At 39.9% G+C, this 22,147-nt stretch overlaps 2 protein-coding genes across 2 annotated transcripts; both read left to right on the top strand.

Annotated features, from left to right (window-relative positions):
- The first annotated feature begins 2,445 nt into the window (after positions 1–2,445).
- Positions 2,446–12,821, top strand: nfkbie (nuclear factor of kappa light polypeptide gene enhancer in B-cells inhibitor, epsilon). Its single transcript, XM_058091619.2, has 6 exons — positions 2,446–3,123; positions 7,510–7,612; positions 10,326–10,536; positions 10,623–10,711; positions 11,933–12,181; positions 12,260–12,821. Exons 1-6 carry the CDS (start codon positions 2,825–2,827, stop codon positions 12,326–12,328), a joined length of 1,020 nt encoding a protein of 339 aa, XP_057947602.1. The 5' UTR covers positions 2,446–2,824; the 3' UTR covers positions 12,329–12,821.
- An 826-nt stretch (positions 12,822–13,647) lies between these two features.
- On the top strand, positions 13,648–21,396 carry slc35b2 (solute carrier family 35 member B2). Its single transcript, XM_058091610.2, has 4 exons — positions 13,648–13,906; positions 17,611–17,801; positions 17,881–18,035; positions 19,670–21,396. Exons 1-4 carry the CDS (start codon positions 13,887–13,889, stop codon positions 20,603–20,605), a joined length of 1,302 nt encoding a protein of 433 aa, XP_057947593.2. The 5' UTR covers positions 13,648–13,886; the 3' UTR covers positions 20,606–21,396.
- The last annotated feature ends 751 nt before the right edge of the window (positions 21,397–22,147 follow it).

Raw genomic sequence — 22,147 nt, 5'->3', positions numbered from 1 at the left:
TGAAAAAAAAGCGGTAGAAAATGAATGAATGAATGAACATTGTTACGCAGAAGAACTACGTTCCTGCCGTAGTGACACCTTGCCACGCCACACCGACTAGCTCCTAGCCGACTAGCAACTAGATTCAACACACGCCAGTACTGCTGCTGTGTTTTTGTTTTTTTTTTAGTTTGGAAAAATGAATACTCTGTGTCGCGCTCTTTTCTATGTTATGTGAAATCAATGTGTCTCAGAAGGAAGTTCTGGTAATGTTTAAAATGACCAAAATATGACAAAAGTTACAATGCCATGTACTGTACAGTACCAATGCATGTTTAAAATCTATTTCATTCACCATAACAACACATTCATTGGTGCCTTCCGGGCGCTGCAATGATGTCAGCCTCCCTCTCGGCTCCTCTGACCCGCTCTGGTGGACAGAAGCAACAATGCAGCATCCATCCATCTATTTTTTTTTTAATGCCATTTGTCGTGCAATGGGGAATGCATGGGGAAACTTGAAAATTTTGTATTTTTTCCCTATTAAACTCGTATTAGTACATCTTTATGTATTTATTCGGTATACAATTTGGAGTGGCCAATTAACCTAGCATGTTTTTGGAATTTGGGAGGAAACTGGAGTACCCGGAGAAAACCCGGAGTCCCCAGAGAGAACATGCAAACTCCACATTGAACTGCGCGCTAACCACTCAACCGCCATGCGGCCCGATCACAAAACAACAGGTTTTTATTGCAGGTTTGAATAATCTCATGTTTTCTATGTTTTAGCATACATTCCATTTATAAATAAGGAATCCTACTTTGTGGAAATTCACACATCGCTGTCGTGTTCGGAGCCAATAAAGCGTGATAAATACGGGATTACTGTACACTGTAGGCGAGGACGGGATTCTGACATCTAGGGAAATAAGCTGCAGCAGGATGGCCAACAGATTGTATGACAGGTGGTATGACTCCTCATAATGACTGATGATATACTGTATATATAATATATAAATACATAGACAGTAGAATATGATAATATACGGTATATTCTTCATGTGTGCAGAATATGACCAATGGATGGACTCTTGGCATAAAAAGAAATAAGTAAGCAGAAGTGGATAAAAACAGATGGTGGCTCTTGGCAGCAATATTGTTGCCTCTCTTGACAGTCGAATGTGTTTAGTTTCTTTTTTAGCGTGGCTGTGTAAGTGAGCCCTCTAAAGGCCAAACCACAATAAGCATTTTTCAAGCTGGAACCGGAAACAAGTGGAAGAAGTTATTCCTGAGCCTTTTGGGAGGTGTTAGCGTTCAGTAATATAACTATGGACTGGACTGCAATTTATGTTGTTATTGCAATGTTTGATCATTATAAGACAATGACTATATTATATTTGAACACAATACTAGTCATCTTAACAACTACTTATACCGTGTACACTAGTAAGTATTTATTGTTAAGTACAAAATGTATTGGTACTCCCCTGCAGGCAATGATAATCAGATTCACTGTGTGGAAATTATACATACCGGAGTTTCACTTTTGTGTCTCCGAGTAACTATGGTGTGTTCAAGGACCACCGAACAAAATGTGAAATCTTACTGCTTCATGAAAAAACATTATCAGTAAAGCATACAAAAATGGGAGCTGTAACTGTTACATTTGTTCACTTCCTGCTTTCCTTATATAGTTTAAGTTTTTATTTTTCAATTGAATGCATCCCATAATCAGTTCACAGTTCCACATGTCCAAAAGGAGTAGGAAGAAGCAAAACTTATTAAGTCCTACCCCTACATCTGGTACTTTTACAATCAGTAACATTTGTTCACTTCCTTAATTTAATTTAATTTAATTTAATTTAATTTAATTTAATTTAATTTAATTTAATTTAATTTAATTTAATTTAATTTAATTTAATTTAATTTAATTTAATTTTTATTTAATTTTATTTTATCTTATTTTATTTTATCTTATCTTATTTTATTTTATTTAAGATGGAAATTATTTGACATTGAAATCAATGTAAGCTGTCCCATTTTAAGAGATCTTAGCAATAACTACATTTAATATAATTCTATTAAATGTGATTTTTGAATATCGACATCATAGCCTTGGTATCAATTCAATACGGTTTTTAATCCTTATCGACAATACTATCAATATTTGTATCGATCTGCTCGACCTTATTTTACAGTCCAAGCTGTATGGGTGTCAATATCAGTGTTGCTGATGCTTTTTACTTGAACCATTGAAAGCTCATTGAATGATATCGTGATTTTGCAGATAATTTGTTGATCATGTTGATAATCACCAACAAAATTCGCGGAAGAAGATTCAGGCAAAGAAAATAAAACATTTATGAGCAAATTAACAATGTATAATTATATCAATGTAAAAAAACATATCGACCCAATCCTTGGTATCGACACTATCGACATATGTCTCGATCCGCCCATCTCATCCAAGCGGACCGGGGATTCCCCGCCTGACGAAAACAGCTCAGCTCTTCACATGTCGTCTCTTCCTCTTCTCGCCTTTCATTGCTCGTCCGCTCCCCGCCCGGAGGAACTGGGGCCGTTACCGGATATCTTGACGACAGGCAAACGGCTTCTTGTTCGTAATGAGCGCAGCGTGTGTAGAAACTTTGAAAGGGGTCGCTAGCACGTCACGTTAAGTCGTCCATTGGCATGAAAGGCACCAGCTCGTCCTTCGTGCCCGCGGCTCTTCTCCCCACAAGCGACGGTCTCCAGGCTGTCCTCGGAGTCCTGGTCTCCGGCGGTGACCCCCACCTCCAGCCCCGTTAACAACACCCGGAAGTTAGCGAGGGGATACCCACCAACCATGGCGAGCGGCGACTGTCGCAAAGATGACTTTACGGAGGAAAACCGCGTGGACTCGGGTATCGACTCCTTCCGTCCTATGTTCAAGTCGGAGGAGCGTAGCACCGAACTCAGCGGTCCTCGGGACAAGTTTCCCCTCGCGGAGGAGCGCTTGGACTCGGCCTACGGCTCGGCGTCGCTCACGGTGGAGAGCCTGTCAGACATAGTGGAGGGGTGCACTCTTGAGACTGAAGCACCGAGCTCCGTACTCCCGGAACCGGAGGAGAACCTCATCACGTCAATAACAGAAGATGGAGACACGTAGGTTTCTGTTTTATTTTTATTTTTGTGTGTTTCTCCATTTTGGAAGACCAAACGTGCATCATGGGTGTCCAAACTGCGGTTTACGTGCAGTTAAGATAGAAAAAAACAATAGCTCAAATAGGGAAAACGTGAAATGTTGATACAACACTACAGTACTGCATAGAATACTCGCTTTTTGCTTGTATTAATTATCTTTTCTTATCTTTATTATCTTGGTTTGACCATTTAAGATAGTTTAGGGGTCCAGTGCTCCCACTTTTAAACCAACAAATGATGCAAACAGAAAATCCCACTTTGCACTTTTCTACGAGGGTTGGCATAAAACAGCAGATTGAATTGTTTTATAGCCTTTTTTTAGGAATTTTAATATGGTGCAGCTTGAGAAAACTTAGCGGAATATATAAAATATTATCCAGGAAAGATGGGTTTTGGGCCCCCATTGTGTTGTACGAGATTTGCATAAAAATCACACTACACTCTTTCTTTCTGGTCTTTTAGTGTAGTCCCGTGAACGCCTCATACATAACTTTCAAAACACAGGATAAACAGTATATACACATTTCTACATATATTTTTATATACTTTTGCATCAGAAAAGTGTTTTTATTTAACACGCCAGTTAATGCTGACTCACGCATACCGATAAAGTTGCGTGGAAATGATGCTCCTCCTACGACTTGACTTGTTTAGTGAGTTGCTCTTATTTGTGCTTGATAAAAAAGATAAAAGATGACATCATAGGAATAAGTTATAACGTCACAGATCATAACGTTTACGCACGAATGTCAATACTTTACTTCCCGGTGGGTATTGGATTCGTGTGGTAGTCACCATTATTGGTACTGTGTCTGTATGGTACATCCACACTGTAAAAAAAAAAAAAAGATCAACAATCAAGATTTCAGATCAACATTTGCAATAAATTTGTCATTATTAGATTATGTTCAGCTGCAGCTAACTCGTGACAGGTTTAAGCCCTTCGTGTGCCTAATGAATATGTCAATATGACTGACGGATTGACTGTCAAAACCAACTTTTGCGTCTCATAGCACAAAACTTCAAGGACGCCGACAAGGCTTTACTGCAGTGATTCCCAAAGTCTGGGCCACGGCCCCCCGGTGGGCAGTGGTGGTACTGCAAGTAGGCCATGAGAGGTTATTAAAAATATGATTCATGATTTTATTGTAAAATATGTATTGCACAATTAAAAATAAATATTTATAAGTAATATAAGTAATAATATAAGTAATAACCTATTGAATGTTATTGACCTGTCACAATATTTTAGGAACCTTATACAGTTAACCTTATACATGATTGGAACGTGGCTTTCTGGTCATCATGCCAGTCTTGAATGCAGTTATAAAAAGTAGGAGAATTAATTGTGTCTTGTGTGGACACCACAGATGAAAAGTTTGGTCTTCCTTTATCCCCCTGCTTTCATTTCAATCCTGAATCTTAATACTACTACTACTACTACTACTAGTACTATTGTTATTATAATTTTTTGTTATTATTGTTATTTTTATATTTTTATAATTAGTAGTAGTAGTAATAATAATAATGTTATTATTATTATTACTATTATTAATGATAATTATTTTTTAAATAATTTTTTAAATATAGTATAAGTATATATTATTAATATACTTAAATATATTTAAGTATATTTTTATTTAATAATAATAATATTATTCATGGTTGTTTGTCTATATGTGCCCTGTGATTGGCTGGCCACCAGTCCAGGGTGCACCCCGCCTCTCGCCCGAAGACAGCTGGGATAGGCTCCAGCACCCCCGCGACCCTTGTGAGGAAAAAGTGGTAGAAAATGAAAGAATGAATGAATATTGTTATTATTATTATTAATAATAATATATATATATATAATAATAATAATAATAGTTCCCCCTGCTTTCATTTCAAACCTGAATCTTAATACTACTACTACTCCTACTATTATTATTTTATTATTATTTTTTTTATATAATTAGTAGTAGTAATAATAATAATATTATTTTAATAATAATAATAATATTATTATTATTACTACTATTATTAATGATTATTATTATTTTTATAATTTTTATTTGTATATTTTTATTTAATAATATTATTATTATCATTATTATTAGTGCTCTGAGAACGCAGCATTTTGTCTCTGTACTGTTTATAGGACCAAGGTGGGCTGCAGACATTTTTTAGCTTTTCAAATGGGCCCTGAGTTGGTAAAGTCTGGGAAGCCCTGCTTTACTGCTGTTTTCACGTATGCTTTTTCTATGTGGGCCTATTTTCATAGAAAGAAAAAATACATTTTTGATGAAAAATCCGTCAATATGTATGCATGGTACATGCTAACTTTTAGCCAAACGATGCATTCAGCAGCTCCACTCATCCCGTAAAAAAAAAGAACATTAAATTAAAGGCGGCTGAAGTTTGTCCATGATGCTGGTTTTAAAGGGGGATTTCATGCATTTCGTGAACTTTGGCGTTGTCATGTATGCAGACAGATTGCTGTGAGGCTTTTCACTGAGAAAACAGAAGTGAAAGAGACAGGCCTGGACTTCCCCACGCGGTGCACACAAAGTAGACGCTTGTAAGGGCGGCACGGCTTGTTTTTCATCCAAGAAACTTGTTCATCAGGATAGCACGCAGTACTGCTTCCGTGTTATCTCCCCTGCACCAGCGGACAAGTCTTTTTATCTGTTATTGTTGTTTGATTCCATGCGAGACACGCATTGGCGTGCGGTGCATCATTGCTGACCCCAACGATCAATACAGTTGCAGAATTGCACAATTGTTGTCGTGCGTCTGACGTCGTTTGGTTTCCGCTCGGTGTTGTTTGTGATGCCACATGGTTTCACTCTTGCATGTAAACTATCGCTACCTGAGGGGAAGGAGGGGCTGTTATTAATCCGACGCTGACTCAAACCAAGGGAGTCTTCATGCAGATGAAGACCCACTCGTCTCCAGTCTGCAATATATTATTCGAGACCTCCCTTTAGTTGACTATTTCTATGATTAAACATCACTATTGAAAAGAAAAGAATATAGCAAACATAAATAGCAATTTAACTTGGAGATAAAAATAAAAATAAAAATAAAAATAAAAATAAAAATAAAAATAAAAATAAAAATAAAAATAAAAATAAAAATAAAAATAAAAATAAAAATAAAAATAAAAATAAAAATTTTAAATATTTTAAATATTTTAAAAATAATATTCATTTTCTAATGCTTTTTCCTCACAAGGGTTGTAGGGGGTGCTGGAGCCTATCCCAGCTGTCTTTGGGCGAGAGGCGGGGTACACCCTGGACTGGTGGCCAGCCAATCACAGGGCACATATAGACAAACAACCATTCACACTCACATTTATACCTATGGACAATTTTGAGTCGCTAATTAACCTAGCATGTTTTTGGAATGTGGGAGGAATCCCGAGGACCCGGAAAAAAAACATGCAAACTCCACACAGAGATGGCCGAGGATGGAATTGAACCCTGGTCTCCTACCGCTCTCCAAACCACTCGACCACCGTGCAGCCCGGCATTTGTTATTGTATTAGAAAAAATATTGTTGTCATTTTAGTTGCATTTAGTTATTTTAGAACTCCTTGTAGGGTTTTATCATAAACATGATATAAATGGGGCTGCACGGTGGTTGAGTGGTTATAAATATAAATATAAATATAAATATAAATATAAATATAAATATAAATATAAATATAAATATAAATATAAATATAAATATAAATATAAATATAAATATAAATATAAATATAAATATAAATATACGTAAATATAAATATAAATATAAATAATAATAAATAATTGTGTTGCCTCATTGTGTGTGTCAAACTGTTTTGTTCCAGAGTCTAAATTAAACTATAATTCTTGGTTCCATTTCCCGTCTTTTGCACACAACAATACAACATTTAATTTGCTACAACTTCCTCCTCGGGGCTTGAGGTTTCTCTCTTTTTTTAGTATTGAATTACAATTTTTTTTTTACATGTTTGAAAACCCGTGTCTTCTGAAGCATTTCAAACGCATCGTGAGCGCAGTAACTTGGTCAGCATGTCCGAAACAAACACACCCCGTCGGGTCCCAAAAAGTATCGTATGCCAACCGTCGTAGGGAATATGTGAATACAAATAGAAAACACTGCCACTGTGACTACATTGGGGTCTGAAAGCCTAACACTGAGAGTTACGCAGTGCGCTTGAACACCATGAAGTTGTTAGTTGCTCTGCCTGCGCTAAATAATTGCATTAACTCATTTTTTCAAACCGCATGCCCAATCCCAAAAACATTATACAACTGATTTGTGTATTAAGGTATACAAGTAATGAATCTCTAATGTATTAAAAATACTTTTTGTGTGTAGAATGCTGCACTTGGCCATCATCCACGAGGAAGAGTTGATTGCACAGCAGCTAATCCAAATATTCCCCACAGAAGTCCTGGACATCCAGAACAATTTGTATCAGGTAGGTTCCGTCCTAACAACCCTACAAGCTTCCACTGAGTCTCTGCTGTGTTGGCATGCGGATTGTGGAAGTGTGTTTTTGTGTGTGTGTGTGTGTGTTCTTCCAGAGAACTATTGTTCCTCTTTTTATATGCGGCCGCTTTGGAAAGGCGCTGTAGGTGGTTCCAGTGTTGGCTCAAGAGCAGCTTTCAGTGGAAACTCCCGTGCTCTTCCTCCTGTAGAAATAGAAGCGAGCAGGGAATGAATTGTAATAGTAATGGTTTAATTTCATTTGAACATGCATCAGATTACAATTGAATGCATCACATAATCAGTTCACAGTTCCACATGTCCAAAAGGAGTAGGAAGAAGCAAAGCTTATTAAATCCTACCCCTCCATTTGGTACTTTTACAATCAATAACTGTTACATTTGTTCACTTCCTTTATTTTATTATTTTATTATTTTATTATTTTATTATTTTATTATTTTATTATTTTATTATTTTATTATTTTATTATTTTATTATTTTATTATTTTATTATTTTATTATTTTATTATTTTATTATTTTATTATTTTATTATTTTATTAAGAATTTAGCAATAACTACATTGAATATAATTATATTGAATGTGATTTTTGAATATGGACGTCATAGCATTGGTATCAATTCAATACGGTTTTTAATCCTTATCGACAATAGTATCAATATTTGTATCGATCTGCTTAACCCTATTTTGCAGTCCAAGCTGTATGGGTGTCAATATCAGTGTTTTAGTTTTAGTTTAGTTTTAGTTTTAGTTTTAGTTTTAGTTTAGTTTAGTTTAGTTTAGTTTAGTTTAGTTTAGTTTAGTTTAGTTTAGTTTAGTTTTATAGGACTGGGAAGAAGCAAAGCTTATTAAATCCTACCCCTCCATCTGGTACTTTTACAATCAGTAACTGTTACATTTGTTCACTTCCTGCTTTCCATAATACAGTTTACTTTTATAATCAGTAACTGGTACATTTGTTCACTTCCTGCTTTCCATAATACAGTTTACTTTTACAATCAGTAACTGTTACATTTGTTCACTATCTGCCTTTATTTTATTTTATTTTATTTTATTTTAGTTTAGTTTAGTTTAGTTTTTGTAGAAATATAAGATGGACATTATTTGACATTAAAATCAATGTAAACTTTCCCATTTTAAGAGGTCCTGCTTCCTGCTTTCCTAATATAGTTTAAGTTTTTTTTAGTTTTTTTTTTTTATCATCACGTACCGAAGTAGTAGTATGAGCATCCAATGCCATAATGGGTACCATAGTAAGTGTCAATATAGTGATATATATAGCACATCATGACTGGTTCAAGACTCTTCATCCTTGTATTTAGCAAACATCAACTGCTTGTATTGTTTCTTGAATTGGCTCATCGTTGTGCATTGTTTGATTTCCTTACTCAATCCATTCCATAGTTTGATTCCACATGAATTGTTGCCGTCCTTTAAAAGATGTCAGACCAGGTTCTCGCCCGTTGTGGAAGGCAAAGTGAAAACGGAGCAAAGTGACACAACCTGTGAGTGGAAACCTCAGAAGCAGCTTAGACTCGGCAATGACTCACTTAGTCCTATGACATAGACTTAGTCCTCTTCTCTTACCCAGTCCGCTATTTCCTTTGGGTAGTCATTCTAAGACATCGCACTGGTTGACGTCCAATTTCTTCATTTCCAGGGTTGAACGCTCGATAACGGTGTCTGATTTTTTTTCCGGATCAATATTAAAAAATGCTGTATTCAAGACATACATTTCGAAATTATGCAACCCCCACTGCAGTAATGCGTTTTAGCAAGTTTGCCTTTCATTTTTTATATTGATTATAATCAGATTAAAGAAGGATTTGTAAATTAGACAAATGCAACTTAAATTACAACAATATTTTTGGTAATATACCAACAAAACTCCACACAGAGATGGCCGAGGGTGGAATTGAACAGTGGTCTCCTACCACTCTCCTAACCACTCCTCCACCGTGCAGCCCGGCATTTGTTATTGTATTGGAAAAAATATTGTTGTCATTTTAGTTGCATTTAGTTATTTTAGAACTCCTTGTAGGGTTTATTATAAACATGATTTATCGATGCGGTCGAGTGGTTAGCGCGCAGACGTCACAACTAGGAGACGAGGGTTCAATTCTACCCTCGGCTATCTCTGTGTGGAGTTTGCATGCGTGGGTTTTCTCCGGGTACTCCGGTTTCCTCCCACATTCCAAAAACATGCTAGGTTAATTAGCCACTCCAAATTGCCCATAGGTATGAATGTGAGTGTGAATGGTTGTTTGTCTATATGTGTCCTGTGATTGGCTGGCCACCAGTCCAAGGTGTTCTCCCCGTGCATGCGTGGGTTTTAACCTAGCATTAACCTAGCAAAAACATGCTAGGTTAATTAGCGACTCTAAATTGTCCATAGGTATGAATGTGAGTGTGAATGGTTGTTTGTCTATATGTGCCCTGTGATTGGCTGGCCACCAGTCCAGGGTGTACCCCGCCTCTCGCCCGAAGACAGCTGGGATAGGCTCCAGCACCCCCATGACCCTCGTGAGGATAAGCGGTAGAAAATGAATGAATGAATGAAAACCCTTCCCTGCAATGGGGGTTGAATAATTTTGAACGCAACTGTATGTGTTCATTTGTTATTTGTGGCTGTCGGACTTGAACGTAGGCCAAACGCCGCCATTCATTGTGTGGGTGATTCCACAGAGCCCTTTGCATCTGGCCACCTACCTGAACCTGACCGAAGTAGTGAAGAGTCTGGTTGCCAAGAAGGTGAGCCTTGAGCTGCAGGACCAGGACGGCAACACGGCGCTCCACGTGGCCTGCCGCCACGGCCTGACGTTGTGCGCCACGGAGATGACCAGTGAGATTTCCCCCAGCAAGCTAGCGTTGGTCCTGGAAACCCAAAATTGGAGAGGTGAGGTAAAAAAAAAAAAAGTGTGAATTTGCGTTGACCTGTCTCATGCGTGTTCGCCATCTCATACCACAAACACGCACTTGCAGGTCTCGCCTGTCTGCACCTCGCCGCCCTCAACAGGCAGCAGCAGATTATGAAGCTGTTGATGAAAAAGGGCGCAGATCTGAATATCCAGGTTAGTCTCTCTAACGTGGCCTGCCCCCCCCCCCTCCCTCCCCTGAAAACGTTAAACATTTGGCTCCATTGTCTCCATGGGCTGCACGGAGCCTCACAGCTAGGAGACCCGGGTTTGATTCCCTCCATGCATGGGTTTTCTCCGGGTACTCCGGTTTCCTCCCACATTCCAAAAACATGCTAGGTTAATTAGCGACTCCAAATTGTCCATAGGTATGAATGTGAGTGTGAATGGTTGTTTGTCTATATGTGCCCTGTGATTGGCTGGCCACCAGTCCAGGGTGTACCCCGCCTCTCGCCCATCCCGAAGACAGCTGGGATAGGCTCCAGCACGCCTGCGACCCTCGTGTGGATAAGCGGTAGAAAATGAATGAATGAATGAATGAGTAAGAAGGGGCTGCACGGTGACACGAGCAGTTAGCGCACAGGCCTCACAGCTAGGAGACCCGAGTTCAATTCCACCCTCGGCTATCTCTGTGTGGAGTTTGCATGTTCTCCCCGTGCATGCGTGGGTTTTCTCCGGGTACTCCGGTTTCCTCCCACATTCCAAAAACATGCTAGGTTAATTGGTGACTCCAAATTGTCCATAGGTATGAATGTGAGTGTGAATGGTTGTTTGTCTATATGTGCCCTGTGATTGGCTGTATTGCATACAACGAAATTTGAGTGCAACTCCACGGTGCATTTTGTAGAAAAGTAAAAATAAAAAATAAGGAAAAAGAATAAAAATAAAACAGGGAATAAGAATATAAATATAAAAGTGGCAGGTGCTGTGGTGGCCAGCCAATCACAGGGCACATATAGACAAACAACCATTCACACTCACATTCATACCTATGGACAATTTGGAGTCACCAATTAACCTAGCATGTTTTTGGAATGTGGGAGGAAACCGGAGTACCCGGAGAAAACCCACGCATGCACGGGGAGAACATGCAAACTCCACACAGAGATGGCCTTGGGTGGAATTGAACCCTGGTCTCCTAGCTGTGACGTCTGCACGCTAACCACTTGACCGCTGTGCCGCCCCTAAATGTAAATATATGTACATCAAAAACAATAACCTATACAGTAACCAAAATGTGGAATTGCAGTAAACTAAAGGTAGTATTGTATAGTAGTATTGTAGTATAGTGAGATTTTTATTGTACTTCTGCTACTTCTCTCTCTGGGGAGGATACTGGTGTCCATATTTAACGATATTGACCGACTCCCGTTACAGGAAGGAACCAGCGGCAAAACGCCTCTCCACCTCGCCGTGGAACAGCACGACATCCCGTCGGTGAAGCTGCTGCTGAGCAGGGGCGCCAACGTGGACGCCGCCATGTACAACGGTTGCACGCCGCTGCACCTGGCCGTGGGCAGGCAGGACGCCACCATCGCCAACCTCCTTTGCCAGTCGGGCGCCGACACCATGCTGCGGAACATGGAGGACGAGACGGCGTTGGACCTGGCTGATGGCAACAGCGACGTAAGTGACGGCGACATATACTCTCCCGAGTTAAACGTAGTACTCTTTTGAAGTAATATACTACATTGTGTCTTCCAGATTCTGGCTTTATTTCCGTTTGACGACATTCAGATCTCGGGGAGATCCGTGGTTGGTGTGAACTTTTGAGACTCCGAAAGACGACTCCCGAGGATCACGTTGACTTTCAACGATTTGAACGGAACTGAACTATTTGTAGTATTTCTGTATTTATATGTACCATAGGAACACAATTGCTTCACATAAACTTTACGTCCCAGGACACAGATACGTACATTTCCTGCTTTGCCGTCTACCATTTGAATACGGAAAAAAATCAAGCTTCCTGTCACTTTCTGCCAACACATCCATTCTACCTCCTTCTCTTCAACAGTTTGGCTCCAAATCATCTTTCGTTTCCCGCTTCTCAAAAATAATCAGTTCTATATTTTTTTTTTGGGTTGCTTTATTAAAAGTACAGTGTTTCATTGTAGCTATTATAAAGCTACGTACCCCATATTGAATTGTAATATATGACAGTTTCTGCTTTACTCTTTAGGGTTCGTTGCACTGGCCTGTTTAGACGGACGATGGAAGCAATTTTATGCTCAATTATTTTGTAATAAAATGGATTTTTAAATGATCACATCGTGTCCATGTGTTTGAAAATCAGGGGGCGTCACTAGGTTCTGAGGACAGGGGGCGGGGGGGGGGTCGGGGCTTATCACAGGATATGAATGAATGTAGTAGACATTCAAAAAAAACAAAAAAAAAACATAAGGAACAAGAACTCAATTGTTTTAGGCCACCATTCAATTTACACAAGTACACACAATCTAAAAAATGTATTATTATAATTATATTAATATTACATTTATATTATATATTATATCATAACAATAATTATTATATTATTAATTAGCCTATTATTATTATCATCATTCTTCTGATTATTACTGCTACTACTAGTACACGTATTAGCCAGCTTATTGGCTTGCTTATTAGACTGCTTTTGCCCTATTATATAAAAAATATTGGTAAAAAAATATTTAGAAAATATTAGGGGGGCTGAATCCCCCTAAAATACGCCTAATGACGCCACTGGTGAAAATTATTCTTTTTAATGTCATGTTTGATAACACTGCAAATGTCAAAGTAGACTAATGATCCAGGAAGACTGTAGAGCTTATTTATTATGTAGGTCACACCAAACAGTATATTTTGTTTCATTCTGAATTCAATATATAATATTTAAATATATACCCTCTAAGTTATTTAATAAAAATCTAATATGTTCTCTTCATACATATAAAATGAGATTAACAGCAAGCAAAAATTCTGTATTGTTATTTTGCACTCAACAGAAAACAGGATTCTTTTACCCTTTAAACTCCAAACTAGGTGACGTCAACTATGACGACACTGCAGTAGTTCTCCCGAACGACAGGGGGCGCTGAACGCTTCACGTTCATCTTATGGCACAATTGCGAAAGAACAAGAGCTGCTTTCGTGCTCAAGTCATCACGTCGGCTTTTGGGCACAAGTTGAAGCTAACAGGCTAGCTGTAGCTCGTTACACGGAAAAACAACCTATTTTCTTTATCTACGTCTTCCCGACGTACATATTATAGATTTGGTTTCAGCCCAGGCTTCGGAGTGTGTGAGTCGGCGTATGCGCTGCGCCAGGTGTCGGGCCACCGAAGGGAAAAATGTCATCTTTTTCATGGAGGTATTGTTGGAGCAATTCTGTCTTTAAATACAAAAAGTAAAGCAGTGCTAAGTCGGTTACAGTGTAATGACTCTATACACATTTTTATTCCGGTTTTATTCACTTAGCTCGTCTTATTAGCTTGCTAACTCTTACAACTGTCATGTTGAAATATTTCTTTCATTTGTTTTATATTTGAAGACGCAATGTGGGTGTGTCATGTTGTATAGTTCCCCACTTTACATACAAACTGGATTATCAGGTGTAATCAAGCCAACGCTCTTCTTAACTATGAGAATTGAAATGCTATTAATTTTGTTGTTGTTGTTAATCTTTTGCGGTACTTTTGAACAGGAGCCCTTCACAAGCTGTTCAAGACTCCCTGTCTTGTGTGTGTGTGTGTGTGTGTGTGTGTGTGTGTGTGTGTGCACAGCATTCCTGCATGCAATCAGCTGCTTGTTCAGGTTCAGGTTTTTTGCTGCAGTGGGTTCCTGGCAGTCCTGGTCTCTTGCACAAAGACGGTCTCTGTCTAAATCAGGCCTCTCTTCCCACTGGGGTTGCACCCTGAATGGGATCCCATCCCTGTGCCACGAAGGCAATGAAGCACACCTTCATTCGGCTTGGGTTTCATCACAGATGTGCTTGACTCATCTGTGCCACCGAATATGTTGTAAGGGACGGTAATTATAGGGCATGATACTGGGCCTGATACCAGACAAACCATGTGATGATCTTATTATCACATATTATTTAATCATGAGCTTATTATCACGTACTATTTAAATCAAAAGACCATTTTGTTTCCAGAAAATGTTCAGTTTATTACATGTATTATATCTAAACAGTGTAAACACAACAATTGCAAAAATATTTCAACAATAATATTTTATCAACAGTCTTATCTTATCAATGTGTGACAATTAAAGTTCCATTAATCAAGTTTGGGTTTTTTGGTGACTGGAGAAGCACTAGGCACTATGCACTCGTGTGCTGTTCTCTGATTGGTTGTTTCACGGGCATGATACCAGAGCAGCGCGCTCTGAGTGGACAGCTACGGGGGCTGATACTGGACATGGTTAAACTCTATATTTTATCAGTATCAACTGCCCTGGGCTTTGACACAGTATCATTTCGGCCTTTTCCCGTATCATTCATGGTCGGTTTCTAGGGTACAGGGCCAATTAATACTGTAGTATGTCATAATGCCGTTTATCACATACTACTGTACATACAAAGCCCAGGGCAGTTGATACTGATAAAATATAGAGTTTAACCATGTCCAGTATCAGCCCCTGTAGCTGTCCACTCAGAGCGCCCTGCTCTGGTATCGTGCCTGTGAAACAACCAATCAGAGAACAGCGCACGAGCGTGAACACACAGCGTTGTTTTTTTCTGCCGTCTGTGCTCTGTCAACATCTCAGCGGTTGACACTCCCGGCGAAAGACAAATAGGGAAAATAGCAAACAGAACATTAAAAATGGAACGTTTTATCACCATTAATGAGGAGGACACTCTTGGAAATGATCGAAAAAACTAAAAATGCAAATACAAGTCGGAAAACCAAGGGCGACCTCAAGCTTTTTTTTCTGAATGGCTCATCAACTGCAAGAACGAACGAAGACTGGTAGAAAGTATTCCCCTGCCTGAGTTAGACAAATACGTGTCTATGTTTATTTTATCAATCAGAAAAGAAAACTGGGATGAATACGAGCCTGATTCTCTCAAATCAAAATTCAACTCTCTGGCACGTTACATGATGGAAAAACAAAAGTACGTCATAATAAGCTCATGATTAAATACTGGGTTGATACTGACACTTGGGGGCATGATACCTGGCCTGATACCAGACAAAACATGTGATAACCTATAAGTCTCACCAATACAGTATGACCGCAGAGACTGTACACCTGCATATATAAAATGTCCTACAAATCCTTATAATTGACAGCAAGGCTGGTAATTTAAAGTTCTTTAGTACTGCGTTGCTTTGTACTGAGAGCTATATCTAATATTTTGATTACCTTATTTAGCAACAGTACATGACACTGTCCTGTCTGTTGATCTAGGTGTCAGAAAATACTAAGGAATGTCGTTTTCGATGTACAGTATTACATATTATGTATGTATTATTATACAAAAATGTGAATTTGTAAGCACATTTTATGTATTTAAGTCAAGTCAAGTTTATTTGTATAGCCCTTAATCACAAAATAGCCTCAAAGGGCTTAAGAAGCAGGCAACAGTAGATACAGTAGATGATAGACAATGGACGACATCCCTGATCTGAACCCCCATCAGGGCAAGGAAAAAACTCAAAACCCATTAGGGAAAAAGAAACCTTGAGAAGGGGCCGCATCCCCTTCTAGGATGACCAGGCTGCAATGTATTTATGGGCTAAATTAAGCTAAAATGCAAATATAAGTCATCAGAAGATGCTGGTATTATATACTATAATATGTGGTATTCCACACTGCTAACTCCATGAAGCAGCACACTTTGTCACCAGAACAACAGGATTTTATCGCAGGTTTTGAGCACAATAATCCCAGACACAGGCTACTCTTGCAGCGGGAACCCACACCAGATGAAAACTCACTTCCTGTCCAAAAAACTGTACTAGGAAAGCAGGAAGTGGACAAATGTAACAGTTACTGATTGTAAAAGTACCAGATGGAGGGGTAGGATTTAATAAGCTTTGCTTCTTTCTAGTCCAATAAAATAAAATAAACTAAAATCAAATAAAAGGTAAGTGATGATTAAAAAAAAAACTATACTAGGAAAGCAGGAAGTGAACAAATGTAACAGTTACTGATTGTAAAAGTACCAGATGGAGGGCTGGGATTTAATAAGCTTTGCTTCTTCCTACTCCTTTTGCACATGTGGAACTGTGAACTGATTATGGGATGCATTCAACTGAAAAATAATAACTTAAACTGTATTATGGAAAGCAGGAAGTGAACAAATGTAACAGTTACTGATTGTAAAAGTACCAGATGGAGGGGTGGGATTTAATAAGCTTTGCTTCTTCCTTCTCCTTTTGGACATGTGGAACTGTGAACTGATTATGGGATGCATTCAATTGAAAAATAAAAACTTAAACTGTATTATGGAAAGCAGGAAGTGAACAAATGTAACAGTTACTGATTGTAAAAGTACCAGATGGAGGGGTAGGATTTAATAAGCTTTGCTTCTTCCTACTCCTTTTGGGCATGTGGAACTGTGAACTGATTATGGGATGCATTCAATTGAAAAATAAAAACTTAAACTATATTAGGAAAGCAGGAAGTGAACAAATGTAACAGTTACTGATTGTAAAAGTACCAGATGGAAGGGTAGGATTTAATTTTGAACATGTGGAACTGTGAACTGATTATGTGATGCATTCAATTGTAATCTGATGCATGTTCAAATGAAATAAAACCATTACATTTGCATAATTCAACAAGAAGCAGAGCTTAGTAAGACGTGTTTTGTGTGTTAGTGGGGGTTTAGGATGATTTTAACTCCGTAGTAGTTTATACCACTTATCCTCCACTCCTGTCTCGTTCTGAAGCATATGTTCACATTCGGTGCTTCCTATGCCCGACTTTTAGCAACACCTTTGGTATCGACGCATCAAAGATCAGTTCTGACTGGGGGACTGAGAAATACCACAGTACCTCCACTTTTCTCTCAGTTTTGAGACGGAAACCAAATTTCATGATGTGTGATCGATTGCCTTCTAGGGTTTGGCCTGCCCTGGTGTCGCTTCTCTTCCCTTCCTCCATCGCCGCCGAAGAAGATTCGTTACTTCTGGATGGCTGGCGCGATGTGTGGGTTTTTCGCTTCCTGGTCAACATGCTGGGATACTCCACCATTATCATCCCCGGCTTCCTCCTCATTAGCTATTTGAAGCGCACTAATTACTTGGAAACAGGTTTGTACCGGTGTCTGTCTGGTCATGACGTCACTCTCGAGTTAACGCCTGACGCCGTTCGGTTTATGCTCCTTTTCAGGTAGTGGCTTCTTCTATCCCATAATCAAGACCTGCGTATTTGGCACCGAGGCGAGTCTGTCGGATGACTTGGCCGTCACCTCCAGGAACGAGGGTGATTCCGGCTCGTCGCTGAAACAGGCCGTTAGGTTGATCTTTTGTGCTGCCGGACTTCAGGTGAGGATCCTCCCATTTAAATACATAAAAATATATATAGAGAGACTTAAAGAAAGCTGAGATGTCGTCTAATCCTTTTATGATCACATCCTATTTGAACAGACCCGGGCGGGGTTGTTGAATGTTTGATTTAGCTAAAGTGCGATCTCACCGGCGGTTATTTTCAGCGATGTTCCTTCATTTAAGTAAACTTTACAGGGGTTCTGTGAAAATTGGAAAACAGTTGGCCAGTTGTTCTATTAATTAGGTACATACATATTAGAAACATATCTATATGTACACCACAATAATAAACATACTGTTAAGTTCATTCATTCATTTTCTACCGCTTTTTCCTCACAAGGGTCGCTATTCCAGTTGTCTTCGGGCGTTAGGCGGGGTACACCCTGGACTGGTTGCCAGCCAATCACAGGGCACATATAGACAAACAACCATTCACACTCACATTCATACCTATGGACAATTTGGAGTCACTAATTAACCTAGCATGTTTTTGGAATGTGGGAGGAAACCGGAGTACCCGGAGAAAACCCACGCATGCACGGGGAGATCATGCAAACTCCACACAGAGATGGCCGAGGATGGAATTGAACCCTGGTCTCCTAGCTGTGAGGTCTGCGTGCTAACCACTAGACCACCGTGCCACCTACTGTTAAGTTCGTTCATTCATTCATTTTCTACCGCTTTTTCCTCACGAGGGTTGCGGGGGTTGCTGGAGCCTATCCCAGCTGTTTTGGGGCGAGAGGCGGGGTACACCCTGGACTGGTGGCCAGCCAATCACAGGGCACATATAGACAAACAACCATTCACACTCACATTCATACCTATGGACAATTTGGAGTCGCCAATTAACCTAGCATGTTTTTGGAATGTGGGAGGAAAACTGAGTACCCGGAGAAAACCCACGCATGCACGGGGAGAACATGCAAACTCCACACAGAGATGGCCGAGGATGGAATTGAACCCTGGTCTCCTAGCTGTGAGGTCTGCGCGCTAACCACTCGTCCGCCGTGCCGCCCTACTGTTAAGTTAATAGTTCCAATTCAAATTAGCCTTATTTGTCATATATTTTTAATAAAGCTGTATGAACATACGTATATAGGCCGCACCGGAATGTAAGCTGCACATGACCACGCCGTAAAAAGACATATTGCTCTTTATGTAACAGGAGCCAATCGTTCTCTTTTAGAGCTATGAGAAATCTCACATGTTTGTCAACCTAATGGAAATCGCAGGAGGTCATGACTCAATACAACAGTCTGACTCACCGTGTCATTTTAGATAGAAGCCTAAAATCGTCACACGGCAACTTAACACTCAAAAGGCATCCGGGAAATATACTGGAGAAGTAGCAGAAGTAGCAGTTAGAGCTGCAATGATTAATTGATTTTTTGAGTCTTGTTCTTGACGGGCTCTAAGAGCATTTACAAATGGTGTCAAAAAATATTGCTTCTCCAGTCATCCTGTTGTATAAGATTAAAAAAACACAAACCTCCTGTATGTGTCATGGCCAGGTGTCCCGGTACTTTTGTTCATATTGCGAATTTTCTGTTAAACAGTAGTGTAAGTGACATTGAAAATGTGAAAACATAATTTCCAACATTTTCCTGCTCTCTGTGATGTCGGCCTGCCAGGCGTCCTACTTAACATGGGGGGTCCTGCAAGAACGGGTCATGACCCGTTCCTACGGCGCCTCATCTCCAGAGGAGGAGGAGGGTGAGAAATTCAAGGACTCTCAGTTTTTGGTCTTCATGAACCGCATCTTGGCCCTGACCGTGTCGGGCCTGTGGTGCGTCGTGTTCAAGCAGCCCCGCCACGGCGCCCCCATGTACAAGTACTCCTTCGCCTCGCTCTCTAACATCATGAGCAGCTGGTGTCAGTACGAGGCGCTCAAGTACATCAGCTTCCCCACCCAAGTCCTGGCCAAGGCCAGCAAGGTCATTCCCGTCATGCTGATGGGCAAGGTCATCTCCAGGAAGAGGTACGAGTACTGGGAGTACTTAACGGCCGCGTTGATCTCCGTGGGCGTCAGCATGTTCCTGCTGTCCAGCACAACCAGCAAGCACCCGTCCACCGTCACCACCTTCAGCGGCGTGATCATCCTTATGGGCTACATCGTCTTCGACAGCTTCACCTCCAACTGGCAGGACAACCTGTTCAAGTACAAGATGTCGTCGGTCCAGATGATGTTCGGGGTCAACCTGTTCTCCTGCCTCTTCACCGTGGGCTCGCTGCTCGAGCAGGGCGCCTTTTTTGACTCCTTGGCCTTCATGATGCGCCACTCCGAGTTCGCCTTCCACGCCGTCCTCCTCAGCGTGTGCTCGGCGTGCGGCCAGCTCTTCATCTTCTACACCATCAACCAGTTCGGCGCCGCCGTCTTCACCATCATCATGACCCTGCGCCAAGCCATCGCCATTCTCCTCTCCTGTTTCCTGTACGGCCACACCGTCACTGTTGTCGGCGGCTTTGGCGTCGCTATAGTTTTCCTAGCACTCTTTCTGCGAGTGTACGCCCGCAGCCGCATGAAGTCGAGCCGGCGGGTCGCTCAGCCGCCTGCACAGAATGTGTAAATGTGCTCGCGCCGAACTGGGGACTGACGCCACGTTGTCCGTGGTGCTTTTTTTTCTGGGTCAATTTGTACGTTTTTATTTTCAACTGTTCACATTCACTGTTTTATGTTTTTATTCGGTACTGAAAGGGATTTTGTTTGAACCCCGGGTGCCTCCGAGGGTTCTGTTTCACGACCTGCCTCTTAACAGTCACAAGATGTTCTTTCTTACCAAACTTCTAGTTACTGAGATTGTGGGAGTTTTATTCTTAAACACTTTATTCATGCGTTTAAAATTGACTTCACACTGAAGCTGTTCATAAAATATTTGTCTCTTTTTTTTGTTTTTCCACAGTAGCCACATGTGGACAGCGGGTGGGGTTTTCGTTTATAAAACAGCCCGAACACACGGTGCATACATTTAATGGCCACTTGGACAATCTGATGAGCTCCAAAACAAAAGCTGTATTCACATTTCGGACTTTAAAAAGGTCATAACGCTCACTTTGTAATGTTATAATCAATTAACGCAGGGTTTGATTGTTAATGTTTTCTCTGCATCTGAGGCACAATTGAGTACTGCTTGGCTATGACCAGCAGAGGCGCTGTTCAGTCAGTTTCGACCCCTTAAACACAATACTCAATACTGGCATGGAAACAGGGGGTCAGAACATTCAGAGAGATCCTCCCATGCTATTTAATATTTTTTAGGAATTTTATGAAGGAACTAGCCCATCTCTGCTATTATTTGAACAGTGTTTTTCAGCACTCTGTATTATTAAATAAATACATATCTATCTAAATCAGCATTAACATGTTTGTGGACATGTATTTTGTTTTTTTTTTATTTTAATCTCACTGGATTGTGTAGCTGTACCTGATATTGTGGCCTATAAGTGTGTGTCACAAAAATGAGTTACATGGTGCAATTCTGGCCTTGAAGTGACCAAAACACATGCTGCTGGGAGTTTGTTTTCCTTTTAATTTAAAAACAATCGTCACAACATACCTTTCTTTTTAGAATCCACATATATATATATATATATATATATATATATATATATATATATATATGGTTTATATTCACCATGTTTGTTGTACTGCGTCGTGTGTGTTGAACTGCTTCATATGAATGATTGTGATGAATAACAAACCCAAAACAAGGAAATGCGCAGTGCCGCCGTGTCATTCCCCTTTAAAATGGCGACAGAATTAATAATAAAAAAATACTTATTCACTTGGCATCAGTGTGTGTTCGACTACATTTGGGTGTTGTCAAACGTCAAATCACAGCAATTGCTTTTAACATTTTTATATTATGCAACTATCCGAAGATAGGTATGTCCAAAGTTTTTAGCATTGTCAGAAGCAGGCACTTGAAGCTAGCACTCACGAACACTATGCTAGCTGTTAGCAGGCTAATGCTAACATTTTTGGAGTCATTCAAACCCTTCCGCGGTATGTTTTAATGGTAAACGAATCTAAATATGTAGATAAATGTATGACTAATATTTATGGTGTACGTCACAATATGAGAGAAGGGCGCTTGTATTCTAGATGTTAT

This window comes from Doryrhamphus excisus, linkage group LG11, assembly GCF_037039965.1.
Source record: "Doryrhamphus excisus strain RoL-2023G ecotype Guam linkage group LG11, RoL_Dexc_Guam_v1.1, whole genome shotgun sequence".
Lineage (NCBI taxonomy): Eukaryota > Metazoa > Chordata > Actinopteri > Syngnathiformes > Syngnathidae > Doryrhamphus > Doryrhamphus excisus.
Note: the sequence above shows the minus strand (reverse complement) of the source record. Positions and strands in the feature narration are given on the sequence as shown.